Source organism: Neophocaena asiaeorientalis, unplaced genomic scaffold (assembly GCF_003031525.2).
Source record: "Neophocaena asiaeorientalis asiaeorientalis breed wild unplaced genomic scaffold, Neophocaena_asiaeorientalis_V1.1 scaffold141, whole genome shotgun sequence".
NCBI classification, from domain to species: domain Eukaryota; kingdom Metazoa; phylum Chordata; class Mammalia; order Artiodactyla; family Phocoenidae; genus Neophocaena; species Neophocaena asiaeorientalis.
Genome location: NW_020174267.1, coordinates 1,250,671 through 1,264,886, shown reverse-complemented (window position 1 = coordinate 1,264,886; position 14,216 = coordinate 1,250,671). Strand labels below are relative to the sequence as shown.

Below are 14,216 nucleotides of genomic sequence, written 5' to 3'. Positions count from 1 at the left end.
TTTTTTTTTGCGGTGCGCGGGCCTCTCACTGCTATGGCCTCTCCCGTTACGGAGCACAGGCTCCGGACGCGTAGGCTCAGCAGCCATGGCTCACGGGCCCAGCCGCTCTGCGGCATGTGGGATTTTCCCGGACCGGGTCACGAACCCGTGTCCCCGACATCAGCAGGCAGACTCTCAACCACTGCGCCACCAGGGAAGGAAGCCCCTAGCCTAAGCTTTTGACATAGTACTTGACCTCCCGGTGTCTGAATACCCCCAAGTCTGTGAAAGAATATTGAATAAGATAACCACATAATCAAATGAGTAGTAAAAGCACAGTAAAAGCCTTTCACACATTAGCACTTGATAATGTAAAAGTAACAGTCAACTATGTTCCCTAAATTCAGGGCAAACATATAGCTGGAGGAGAGGCTGGAACAGATCAAGTAGGAATGTTCAGGAATCTTGCATTTCCAGATAATTAATACTTCAGAATTACAAATCTTATTTTCCAAATAGAGCTCCCATTATGTCAAAGAGCACTTAAACTCTTCAAAATCATTTGTCAAACTTTTTGCTACAAAAAAAAGTTTAAAAATCAGTGATCTTAAATTTTTTAAGTTTTAAAAACTCCCAGTCATTGGGATTTGGAATAAAATAGGATAAGCAAACAGCTAAAGGACATTTCTTACTTCCTCAGGAAAAAAAATTAAGGCCTGTCACTTGAAAATACCTATAACAGCCAAAAGCATGGTGGCTCTTTCAAGTTCATTGCAAAAGTGCTATTCCGACCCATTAAGAAAATAATAACTGAAAGTTAGTCATCATTTTTTGGAAGACCTCAGAGTGCTTTCTTTGCAAAGAAAAGAGTTGCCTCAACTTTATTGCAGCCTTGAGAGGAAACACCCCTAGTTCCCTGAAATTCAGCAGAGGAGCACTTGCCCCTGCTAATCTCAGCTGTTCTGGGGGCACAAAAAGAGGAAGTCAATTCCTCAAGAAATCCAAGAAGTGTAAGGAGCAAATCCACTAGCTGATAAAGCCTACAGGACACAGGTGTGCATGTCCAGAGTGTACTATGCTACATCTTTAATTAAATGTGTATAAAATGAAGGGTGACCAGCTCTAAATGTAGTCTCCTTGTACCTGGAAGTCAGGAACAAATGGCTAGATCTGCACAGGAAAAATAGCTCAAGGCAGGATGGGGCCAGGGAGGGAGGGGGGAGGGCTGGAATTACTCTTGACCAGAAATGTTCTAAAAAAGACCCCCAAAATGAGTCCTACATACCCATAGGGAGCCTACCATATTAGCAAAGAATAATAGGGATCCTACCGTGAAAGAAACTTAAAATGACTTTTCCCAGTTCCCCTTTAAAGCAATGCTGTGGTTTTATTTTACTGGCGCAGAAGTGCCGAGGGCAGCTGGGTTAGGCCCCTTCTGCTCCAGGCACCGGTGATTACCGATAGAAGGGAGCCAGTCACTCTCTTTCCCTTGGGCCCCCTAGTGGTCGATGTAGACATTTGGAAGAACGCTGAGGAAACAGGGCCAGGGTGCGCAGCAACTCTTTCTGGGTAGAGATTCCTACCCAAGGTCAAGGCGAAAAATAACACAAAATCATTGCTCAAATATAACTGTCTCCCCTGACAAAAACATGTACTTAAAACCACATTGAATGCACCCAGAATGTGGCCCCCAGAAACTCAGAGGATGGTGCCCAGACCAACAGCATCAACGTCACCTGGGAACTGGTTAACAATGCAAATTACAGGTCCTATCCCAGAACTACTAAGTCAGAACTTGTGGGGATGACCAAAGCGTTCGCGTTTAACAAGGCCTCCAGTGATTCTGATGCATGATAAAGTTTATGAAGCACTGCTCCAGACCACTGGCTCTCTTCCCCAGACGCACATCAGGGTCACTTGGGAAATTTTCAAAAGAAAGGAAGAGAAGAAGGGAGGAAGGGAGGAAGGGAGGAAGGGAGGAAGGGAGGAAGGGAGGAAGGGAGGAAGGGAGGGAGGAAGGGAGGGAGGGAGGGAAAGTACCCTTCCCAGACCAATTAAATCAGACTAGCTGAAGATGAAGCCCAAGTGCAGGTATTTTTCTTAATAGTTCACATGATTCCAGGATAGCCCTGGCTCTTTCCATCTGGAAAGAGCCAGTCGTTAAATCTTCTGGAATTTTGTGAGCCAGGTGTTGAGCTGTTAGTAGCTCAAGACCGGTCACAGTGGGAACATTTAAACCACAAAAATTGGCAAATGCTACAAATCACGTCTCTCCACACACTACCCTCCAGAGAGCCAATTGTTTAACATTTATCAGTTCACCACTGGCCGGAGTCGAGGAACACTGTTTTAAAGCCAAGAATGCCAAATACTTAACTCAGATAGTCTGAGTCATTCCTCTCAATTCCTCTGTTACCCCTAAGTTCCTTATTAAGATTATGAAGATTAACCAAGCATTTCAGTGGCCATATACGTGAGAAAGGTGACTACCAGCCTGTCTTAGGGTATAACTGTGACTAGTTCAGATTAACAGCCATAGTCCTTTTCCTTTCTCTTCCAAGCATGGGCATAGGAGGCAATTCTGGAATGAGACAGGTGGGTAAATCTGCTGGGGGACTGCTGAGGCTAGTCTGCCTCGTCAACGGAGAGATGCACATGGGAAGAAATGGTCCCTTTCTATGCCTCTGGGCATTGCCCCTTTGCCTCTTGGTACTCCAGCAGCCATCTTGTTTCCATTATGGCCCTGACCTGGATGATGGATGGAATGAGGATGGAAGAGCCAAAAGATGAGGAGAACCTGGGACCGGGTGATACTGTTAACTTTCTACTTTCTCACTCCTAGAACTGCTCTATGTTGGGACTCCTTCATATGTAAAAGAATGGCTAGCAGTGATCATGTAAACTGGAACTCCTCTCATGCTTTCAGGGCCTTCTTTCCATAAAGGCAATGTGTGTGCCCTCTACTCCCCCCCCCCACCCCTTCTTGCTGACTCTGTACTCATGCTTCGGAGCCCATCGCTCTTCTTCAAGGAGGCATTTCCATAACCCTGTGATCAGAACACAGGATCCTATAATTTTTCCGTTTTTTAAAGTTTTTTCTTTTTATTTATTTCTTTACTGTGGCCGCACCTCCAGGCATGGGGGATCTTAGTTCCCCCACCAGGGACCTGAACCCACACCCCCTGCAGGGCAAGCACGGAGTCTTAACCACTGGACCACCAGGGAAGTCCCCACATGATCCTAGTGAATGCTTTCCCAGTGCCAGGTACCCTAGTGCTGTGCACTTATCTCAGCCGTTCACTGTTAAAGGTGCCCTCAATTTCTGCTTCTCTGCTGGGATTAAAACTCCCTGGGGCCCTATAGCCAGTCCCTGGCACGGTGACTTACACATCGTAGGTAAATAAGAACTAGTTATCGGAAAAATGAAAAATAAATGCCTACAAGAAATGAAGAATAGGTTATAAAAATAATAACCTGAATAATGTGTAAATGTGGAATCAAATTTCTATTTTTCTTTGTTACTAACTGGTGCATTTGTTTAAAAATATTTTTCATCCAGGGTTATTAAAAACTCTTAAATATTTCCATCCAGGATTAATAGAATTTTTAAATCTTTACCCAAGAGTTAGCACTATGAAACCCTTTATTTACAAACATGCCATCCAGGGAGTCAACTACACTTTCAAACGTTCTCATGTAAATCACTAAAAACTGAGTAATACTGGAGAAATCTATGAAACTACTTAAAGTCTCGTTGTGTACCAGCTAAAGAATTTAAGAGAGCAGAATTTGATCTGCAAAAGGATATAAGCACCAAGTTTGAAATATTAATTATTCTGTTTATACTGGCAAGACAACGCTAAGTCACCTTGCTGGCCTGGCTAGACGTCTTTTGAGAGATGTGAACTAAGGAGGAAAAAAAAGTCCTATGATGTTACTTTTGTGGGTTTGAATATGAATTAAGCTAATGAATTATTTTATCAATAATTCCTTTACTACAGTTTTTATCCTAAACTCATATTTCTATAAAAATCTAGTGACTGAATGGTAGGTCACTTTGGTTTAAAAGGACTCAATTTTATATTTTGTTAAGTGTTCATAATACTCACCCATAATTGTAAAAGAACACTAGTCACCCTCTCACATAAATTATAATGCAATGTTTATACTACAGTATTTTAAAGAACATAACGCTGTATATTTTAAATCACTTTTGATAGTGGCCTACATTTCTGCTCACAAGCTATTACAATGTGGCACGGTTAAAAGATATAAGTTTTATGTAAAAAAGTATATCAGTCAACTCAAATGAACTCTTATTCTCAACGATGACATATCATCTTCTAATTAAATCAGCTAAGATAACTCTGTTTGCAAGGATCATTCTAAAATTAATTCCCAAATCAAGAGTCTAACAAGCGGTAGTCCTAATAGTCCAGATTTTAGATTGCTTTGATACCTGGAATTAATGTGAATCTTTTAGTAATCTAGTGACTTGACAAATCATTAAAAAAACATTTGAAGTTCCGCTAACTCATTTCCACCTCACAGTGTTCTTCGAAAGGATTTTAAAGACATCTTCTAACTAAACAGAGGGCAAAGAAATCAGAACTCTGTGAATCAGGCAGCTAAATGGAAATTAAATTATTTATCCCAAACTAGGAGATTTAATATGTCTCCAAAAGAGTAAGACTTACCAAACTCTGTTTTTTCATTTATGTTAATGTGATATCTACATGTAAAATTGAAAAAAGAGTTGGGTTAACAGCAAACGTATCAAATAAGTTGGTTTGCTGGGGAGCAGAGGGAGGGAAGGCTTTTCCCCAGGAAGCCCACCAAAAAAAGGAAAGGACTGCTGGACGAAGGCCAGACAAAATGAAGCATTACATACTTTGAAATTTGAAAACAATAAAGAAAGACTAAAAATGTCACTAGTATATCAGTGGAATATAAGAGAATGTTTTTTTTAATTTTAGACTTTGAGACAGATTTTTAGGTTTCTGAGATAAATTGATATTAAAGAGATGGGAGAGGGCTTCCCTGGTGGCGCAGTGGTTGAGAGTCCGCCTGCCGATGCAGGGGACACGGGTTCGTGCCCCGGTCCGGGAAAATCCCACATGCCGCGGAGCGGCTAGGCCCGTGAGCCATGGCCGCTGAGCCTGCGCGTCCGGAGCCTATCCTCCGCAACGGGAGAGGCCACAACAGTGAGAGGCCCGCGTACCATAAAAAAAAAAAAAAAAAAAAGAGAGAGAGATGGGAGAGAATTTACTGCTTTCTTAATATCCAGCTATAGCCCGACTCTCAAAATACCTGATAGGAAAAAGGTGGCAAAGTAAATTATTGAGAACAGAGTTTGTTATATGTTTTTCCTAATCTGTGGGGATAAACTTCCCTCCTCCCTCTACCCCCATGATAATTTCCTGGAGTAGGTTTTTTTGGACTAACCCAATATTCAGAAAGTAGGTCCAGTATATTGAAAAAAAACCGACACATGTTTTTACTTTCTATCTTTCATATAACCAGATCTATACAATGATCGGGAAAATGCACGAGTACACAGACAGTTTAGGGGTGGTAGCGTAGCCAATTCCAGAGAACATAAAATCCAAATTCAAAGTGATTTTGAAAAATTGTAGATGTTGCAAGTAAATAGAAAAATACTCAGCTAGAACTGAGCGAATGCGTATGGTAATTGATAATACCAGGCTATGGATGTATTAGATGAGGAAAGAATTGATTTTACGTGCATTCATTCGACAAATACAGAATGGCAGTGGGCAAGGTGAAGTGGATGGACTCCAGTGCCTGGGGTCAGAGTGCCTGCGTTTGAACTCTAGCCTCATCACTTGCTATCTGAGTCATCCTTGGGCAAGTTAATTATCTGTCTCTGTGTTGCTCGGTCTTTTCATCTTTAAAATGGGGATAATGATAGCATCTAAGTTATTAGAAAAAGTCAGTAAGGCAATGTTTAATGTTTTTAAAGTAAGTAATGTTTTTCAGATAGGTGCCGGGCACATAGTGATTTCTACATAAGAGATTGTTAAGTAAAGTTGCGGTAGATAAATGAAAAACATTAACCTGTAAGCCAATAAATTACCACTAGTAAGCAACACATGCATATTATAATGAATGACTCCAAGAAGGCTCAAAGCATAAAATAGAGGCACCGTAAGCATAAAACAACATTCCCTGAATTGCCCAGACTTTTAAGCAGATGCTCTTTTCAGTTGTGAGTTCCTTTAGAAGTTTAGCGCCATCAGGATGAGTTGGATTGGAAAATGAGATAATATTTCTGATGCTGGAAGAAAAACTGGCATGTTTCACACTGACCTTTGATCAGAGTAACAGTGCTAACAAAGAACTTGATGCTACATGGCTCAATATCTTCCCAGAAGATAGAACAAGAGAAAATAAGCAAGCACACTTTGCAGGTTTTTTGGCTAGATATCTGGAAACATTCTGATACCACAAAAATTACTAAGTATTAGAATGGATTGCTGAGAGGGGCTCAAGGGTCTATTCCTTTGGAGGTCTTTGAAACAAGAACAGATAGTCTATCTGATCTGCCTGAGATGGTTTAAAATCAGGGCTGAGGGAAGATTAATGGTACAAGCTGCCCCCTGAAGGCCTCTTCTTTCCCAAGCACTCTCTGAGAGTCGAACTTTATATATTACCCATCACAGTCCCTCATCTGTTGAGTTTGAAGAACTCCCTTTTATCCTAGAATGGAAAAGGGCACACTATTTCACAATTGTGAGTTCTGAGTAAAACTTTAATAATGTCATGATGAAACATAATGTCCTTATTACTTCTCAGTTATTTTACCAGGCAAGCTACCTGTAAATATCTTTCAACTAGAAACAGCTCTCAAGAACCTGAAATCTGAACAGCAGTTCCTTTAAATTCATGTTCCCTGGCAGACTAACAGCACATGCCATTTCTCAAGCAAACCAGTAAAAGTCCAAACAAGGCAAAGGATGGAAAGGAGTTGAAGGGAAGGATAACCAGGATATACTAGCTAATTAAAAGTAAATGGTATCAGGAAAGAGGGAAGAGAGGAAGAGTGTGTTCATTTAATAACAGGACACCTAAGTGATCATTCCAACAGCAATAGGTAGCACTGAGTAAAATTTACCTTGAAAAAATGTTGGTCCTTAATATACAGTTATCTTTCAATTCATTTCTTTTCCTATCAGATGTGCCTCTGACCTCCCAGTGACCTATAGCTTGAGTATTTCCACTGGCACAAAGGACAGGAGGGTTTAGGCAAACTCAACAGTGCCCTTAGTCCTAGAAAGTGATTTTAACAAAAGTGCACACGTTTTAGAAATTCACAGCTGATTAGCAAGCACTGTAATTGTCAAGGGGTGGAGAAAAAAGGGGGGGAAAACCCTCTGTAGTTAAAACTCTACTGAAGGATTTATCTCAACCACTGGCAATGTTTCAGGAAAGTCAATGGGGCCTGCAGAAATCATACACACCGAAAACCTTCCCTCTGATATGAAGGAGATTTGCCTCTGGTAAGGATGAACTGTAGTCTGCTGAAAGTCCCATTGTCCACTAAAGAATACTGAAGCAATTTAAAAATACTTAACTCTTTTCTTCTTTGAGATATCTTATCTGAAATCATGTTGGGAAATATGTGTGTTTAAAAGACAGTTTGAAAAAGCCCAGATGAGAGGAGAAAAAGTTCCTACAAGAAGTGATCCATACTCTAAACCTTTAAAAAGTTGAATTCCCTGGGTTTGGGGGGGGGGGGGAAGCAAAGCTGATCCTTATCAATTAATTAAAAAGAATGAAATAACAGTAGACAAAGGGGAAGGAGAGTTAAGAAACTTAAGGAGCTGCTGTGGGGGCAGTCTCTCTCTATTCACTGATTAACAAATTAAGGAGCTCTGGAAAAGGGAGAAGAAGTGACAGGGAGAGAAAAGTGGTCTTATAATTCACCACAGGTTCCGCCTCCGACTCACCAGAGGCTGCCTATGTCTAGCTCAGAATTTAAAAAGGCTCCCTGTATATAATGCACCGCGCTGTTAGCGTGGTGTGTAAGCTGTTTTTTTCAACGCCTGTATTTCTAGAAATGTGCTCATTCCGGTGTGAGTAAAAAAACCCACTTGTAGAGTTTGTGGATCAACCGCAATAAAACAGCAATCCCACCACGTATCGAAACCGTGTTTTAAGATCTCTGCAAAAATGCTTTCCCTCCAGCGACCAGTTCTTTGGCAAAACGCAGAGAGGCTGGTGGAAATCCAGCGTTTTGACTCGACCCTCCGAGGACCCTGAGGACTCCAGCTGCCGGGTCTGCGCAGCCCGCGCCCCCGGAGCATCTCCTGGCCTCTCTCGCAGCCACAGGATTACCTCTCCCCAACACGTTTCATTCACCGAGCCCCCGACAAGCTCGGGTTCGGTTGGAGCTAAGAGCCGGAAAACACGCACCCAGGCTGCCGAGCAAGTTGTCGGAGGGGCTCTCGGTGGAGGAATGCTGGTGGCCGGGCACGCGGGGGACGCGGGGTCCCGGGAGCCCGGGACGAATCCACCAGCGAGCCACCCGCTTAAGTTGACTCGGCTTCCCAGAACGGGCGGCCGAGGCCGCGCTCAGGACGGGGCGCGGCGCCGGCTGGCCAGGGTGTCCCCGAACCGCGAGTAACCAACCGCAATCAGGGAAGCACTGAGGAACCGTAACGGGAAAGCCCGCCCCAAATCTCAAATGGGCAGCCCACGAACTCCCCAGACCAGCCCGGAACCGCCGACGTCGGAGGCCGAGTCCCCCGGTGGGGTTCCCCACACACACACGCCTCTCCAGCCCGCGGCCCGGGCGCCGGGCGCCCTGCCTCCCCGAAGGTCAGGAGAGGGGACCGAGGGGCGAAGGGAGCCCTCCGCGTCTCTCCACCGCCCCCGCTGGCGCGAGGGAGGGAGCGGAGAAGGCGCCACTCAGACTGTGGCGCTGGGCAAACTGCGGCCGCAGTTCTTCCAAGTTTGCCTGAGCGAGCGGCGCGGGGTGGGCGCCCCGCTCGGCGATCTGCCCTCGCGCCGCGGCCGCCCCGGAGGGTGCCGGGCTCCCCGGCCCGCGCGGCCGGGGCCAACGACGAAGGGGGCGCGAGGGCGCGGGAAGAAGGGAGGATGGGAAGGAGGGCGCTCCCGCGTGTGCACACAATGAGGCAGCCGAGACGCACACCTTCCCCCGCGGGCGAAGCCGCGGGAGCATCCGCTGCCCCGCATAGAAGCGCGGCGGCCGGGAGAGCCCCGACAGAAAAGTGAACACCAACAACTCAGCAACAGAGGGAAGGCGGAGGGCTTCCGGAGGCGCGGGAGACGTGCGGCCGCCGAGGGCTGCAGCCGGCCCGGGCCGCGCGCCCGCGCTTACCTGCGATCTCCTGGTAGGGGATGTCCGCCAGGCTGAATCCCTTGGCACCGTACGCCTGGCGGACCTCGCCGCAGCTCCGAGCCTTCACATCCGCGCCGGCTGGGAGGGACAGCAGCAGCCCGGAGAGGGGAAGAATCACAGCCCCGATCCAAGAAGGCATGGTGCAACATGCAAATCCAGCTCGGTGAACCCCGGGACCCGTGCGCTCTTCACCTTGCCCCTCAAGCCGAAAGCCCGCCAGAGCCGGCGGCGCGCTCCTCGCCGCTGCCCAGCGTCACCCCCTTCCGCCAGCCGAGGGGACGAGCAGCGCAGCCCTCTGGACTATGCTCAGCAAACTTTTATATGCCTGATGGAGGATGGCAAGCCAACCAGAACTGGCTGGGAAAGCACCCGCCTTGCTCCTCTGGCCCCCCAGACCGAAAACGGTGCAATAAAAACGAGAAAGAGGAGGAAAAGAAATGTTTAGAAAACCACCATGGGGGTTGAGAGCTGCGATCCGAGTTCCGAGCCGCAGAATTATCTAGCGCGCGGCGAGCTCGGCTCGCGGGAGTGTGCGGCGAAGGTGGGGACGCGCGCCGGCTCTCCCGGGAGGGAGATGGACAGGCGACCGCGGGGGTGTGCGCGCGCGAGTGTGTGTCGGTGTGAGCGCGGGGTTCTTGGGGCCGCGTGTGCGTGGAGGTATGTGTTGGGGATATACGGGATCTAGGGGAAACCTCAGCTTCACACAGGCTGAGGGAGCCTGTGAGAGTCCTCCTGAAATAGGAAGAGAGAAATCCTGGAGACAGACACTGGAGGCAAGAGGGAAGGAAAAAGGAGGGGCGGGAGAGAAACGTGCTACACATTGCACAGCCGAAATTCAGAGGCAGAGTCGAAGGCAAAACCTGGACTGGATTTCTTTCTACCCGGTAGAAGAAGGGAGGGGGGGAAAAGGGAAAGGTTCCTATTTTCTCATTCCCTGAACATCCTTCATGCTGATCCGAAATGCTGCCTTTAAATGCCATAACAAAGTCATCTAGACACAAAAAGCATTTTGCAGTCATTAACTTACGTTAGTAAGCTATATTTTTGTGGACGTAAAGGACAACACAATTCCAATTGTTGCTCTGAACATGAGAAACAATTCACGACCTACTGAAACCCAAAGGCAGCGTAGAAATGAACAATTATAGGGGAAACGCAAATAGCAGGGCACAGTCACTACCGTAATTGCTGGTCTCATTTATCTTTGACTTTGTTTTTCTTCTGTAAAGGCAGTTCAGGCGCACATGAGAGACCAGTAGTTTTTCTTATTTTCAGATTTTGGGTTCTGGACTCAAAAATGTCCCCCTTTTAAACTTCAAATATTACATACTCTTGGATCAAAAATCATGATCTTAGGTGTCTAGTGTGTGGAGGAACAGGAAAGCTAAGGAGAAGAAGCAGAACAAAGAAGCAGTGAGAAAATGAGAGAGCAGGGGTCTTTGGGGTACATGAAGGAAGATATTGGGGAGGGAAGTGAGGTCTTCCTTCCCTCTCTTCAAATACTCACATACTAGACTTACTGTTTTCTTCCAAGTTAACCGAACTCTCAAGTGGAGAATCAATTCGCTTATTTCTTCCTGTCTTATACTCAAGTTCTGTGAAATGGGATAAATATGAAAATTCTTATCAATCTTCTTATGTTAATGAACTCTGCTAGGCAGAAGTATGTGTTGAAACCCAAAGCTCATGCAACTACTGGGGTAGTTAAATCCAAGACCAAAAAATTTAATTAATAAATAAATGAATGTTTAAAAGGTGATGCTTACTTGTGTGGCTGTATGTATTTAGGTCAGCACATTATTCAGAAATAACTATTGGGTAATGTCCAGCTTTTTGGAGCTTACCTATAAAGCTATGTTTTTCAGATGACAGCCATTAATGACCAGAATGACTCATGAAATGTGTCATTCTGTTTGTTACCACCATCACAGTCGTAATCATCTTCATCATCATCACAACACATTAGGTACCTCTTCGTCCTCTCTTTAATTAATTCCTTCTCTTTTACTCCACCAAAAAGACTCCTGAGTTTGAGATCCCACCTGATTGAAACTAAGGAAATGCTTAAAAATGAGGTTCTCTTATTTACAATGATTTTTTCTTCTTGAAAACTCCATAGCTAAATATATCTTTCTGAAAACAACACATATTTTTTTCTCTTAAAATTTTAGCACAATGTTTGCCTTCGTGATATTGTACTAACTGGCAGAACTTAAGTGACTGCACTTATTTCCCTCAAAGTCTGAAATCAAGATGAGAACAAAATATACTCTAGTGTCTTTGTGGACAAAGGATAAGTTGGGTAGGATTAGGAATTGCTATAGCCAAGTCATTATTTCTATGATATTTGACATGACCTTCAACCTTCTGTTTCTGTCAGCCAGGTGGTGGGCATTTCACACTCCAGAGGAAGGGGGTAAATACACACATAATGTATCCTCTCTTCTCGCACTGGGACTCATTGTAATTTATCCTTACTCTAGCAGTATACAGCAAATAATACAATAGAAAGGACACGAAGTGGAGGGAGAATAGGTAAAAATATAGTATATATGTTTTAAATTATTTGAAAATCAATCATGAAGTATTCAATGAGCATTCAATGCAACTGTACAACACTAGGTTATTGTACGTAGCTCCTACACTTGTACCAAGGCTAGTATGGAAAAAATTATAACTTAATCAGATGTAGATTAGTTTAATCCCATCAGGAGGGTGAAACAATTTAAGGTAAGTTTGTAAATTCCAGTCAGACCAAAGAATTAACTAACTTGCTTTACTGGTGCTCTCAAACCCTGTGTAGTCCACTCACTGAGTAGTGAAGTGGTGTAAGAAAGTCAAACTTTCCAGCTAAGGGCAACAGCAGAGCCTAGATGAGATATTGGAATGAGACTTGAAGGTCATGGACGCTTATCGAAGAGGCCTGACTAGAAAGATGAGAACTCATATTAAGGAGAAGTTGGTGTTTGATTTAGATAGGAAAAAGAAGGTTGGCTGAAGGACTTGAACCCTGGCAGTAATGTTTATATTGTACGTAATAGGGAAAACATTTAGAACATGAAGAACATCAAACCAAAAGAAGCAAGCACATAGAAGCCAGAGAAAGGTAAGTAGAAGAAACACATAGAACTCTGCCACAGAGGTCAAGATTTCAGGTGACTGAGACCAGAATAGGAAGATAGTAAATGGAAAGACGGTGAAGATAAATTTTGCAGAAAGGATTAGGATGATTTGGTCCTTGGTTCAATACACACAAAAAAATATTAAAAAGTTATTTTAAAATTGTTAGTCTATATACAGTGGAATATTACTCAGCCATAAAATGAAACGAAATTGAGTTATTTGCAGTGAGGTGGGTGGACCTAGAGACTGTCATACAGAGTGAAGTAAGTCAGAAAAAGAAAAATACCATATGCTAACATATATATGGAATCTAAAAAAAAAAAAAAAAAGGTTCTGAAGTACCTAGGGGCAAGACAGGAAAAAAGACGCAGATGTAGAGAATGGACCTGAGGACACGGGGAGGGGGAAGGGTAAGCTGGGACGAAGTGAGAGAGTGGCATGGACATATATACACTACCAAATGTAAAACAGATAGCTAGTGGGAAGCAGCTGCATAGCAGAGGGAGATCAGCTCCTTGGTGCTTTGTGACCACCTAGAGGGGTGGGTTAGGGAGGGTGGGAGGGAGATGCAAGAGGGAGGGGATATGGGGATATATGTATATGTATAGCTGATTCACCTTGTTATAAAGCAGAAACTAACCACTGTAAAGCAATTATACTCCAATAAAGATGTTAAAAATATTTTTTAAATGTAAGTCTTGTTGGGAAAATATGGTATATCTCCTATGACATAAGACTCCTGTTTATACAGCACTTTCACATCCCAGCTGTTTTTACACAACAACTCCTTCTGGGCATAAGATGAATGGAGCCTAAGAGATTTTAAGATATGGGAGAGAAAAAGACTGGTCTAAAGGAGCGGCCATAGCTGATAGGTAAGCAGAGCTGCCCCTGTCAGTTGCCCACTCCATGACCGTCGGCTCTTCTTTCTTGCCTGACTGTGTTCGGAGCATTGTGCCAGCACCAAGGGGTGGATCACAACTGGTCGAGGCAAGTCAGGACAATTTCTTTCCCTTTTCCATTATAGTGTAGAGGTGGGCGTAACACCCAGTTTTGGCCAATGAGATATAAGGAAAAGATTTCTGAGAAAAGCATTTTTCCTGATTAAAGGCAAGAATAGGAGCAGAAAGGTCTTTTTGCCTTTGCCTCCTGTCTTCTTAGAGCTAGTTGGCCATCTTGTAAGTAGGAGAAAAGACATTGCCAAGAGACAGAATGACAGAACAGAGGATGGAAAGAATCTAGATCCTTGATTCCTGTTTGAGTCACAAAATCAGCCCTGGGACCGCCAACCTCTTAACTTCTTGTTAAATAATTCATAAATATCCTGTAGTTTATGCCACTGTCATTTGGTTACTCTGCTGTTTACAAATGAATGCAAAATTAATGTATATAGCAACCTAAAGGAAGAACAAAGGAAGTGAAGGCAACAGACAGGGGTTAGTTGCAAATATAAGAAGCAAACAAAAATGAGGTACCATCATGGAATCCAAGTTAGAAGATTTTCAAACATGAAGCAAATCTCAGAGGATGTCAAAGCCAAGGAAGATGGAGAAAATGGTCCTTGGATGATGATAAAGAGGCTTACCGGAAACTGCAACAGGAACATTTTAGTAAAGTAATGGGGTAGATGCCATACCACATGGAATTGTGTATGAAGTAGGTGGAGAGAATACTGAAACATCATGTATAACTGATTACCACCGTGTGGCAACTCTACGTGGAAATGGGA

General features: G+C 44.1%; 1 protein-coding gene across 1 annotated transcript in view; it reads right to left on the bottom strand.

Moving 5' to 3' along the window:
- GPC6 (glypican 6) overlaps positions 1-9,522 on the bottom strand; it is a 1,061,298-nt gene extending 1,051,776 nt beyond the window's left edge. Inside the window, exon 1 of the mRNA XM_024755297.1 lies at positions 9,344-9,522. Within this exon, the coding sequence (XP_024611065.1) occupies positions 9,344-9,503 (160 nt within the window). The 5' untranslated portion in view covers positions 9,504-9,522. The remainder of the gene's footprint in view (positions 1-9,343) is intronic.
- Between the last annotated feature and the right edge of the window lie 4,694 nt (positions 9,523-14,216).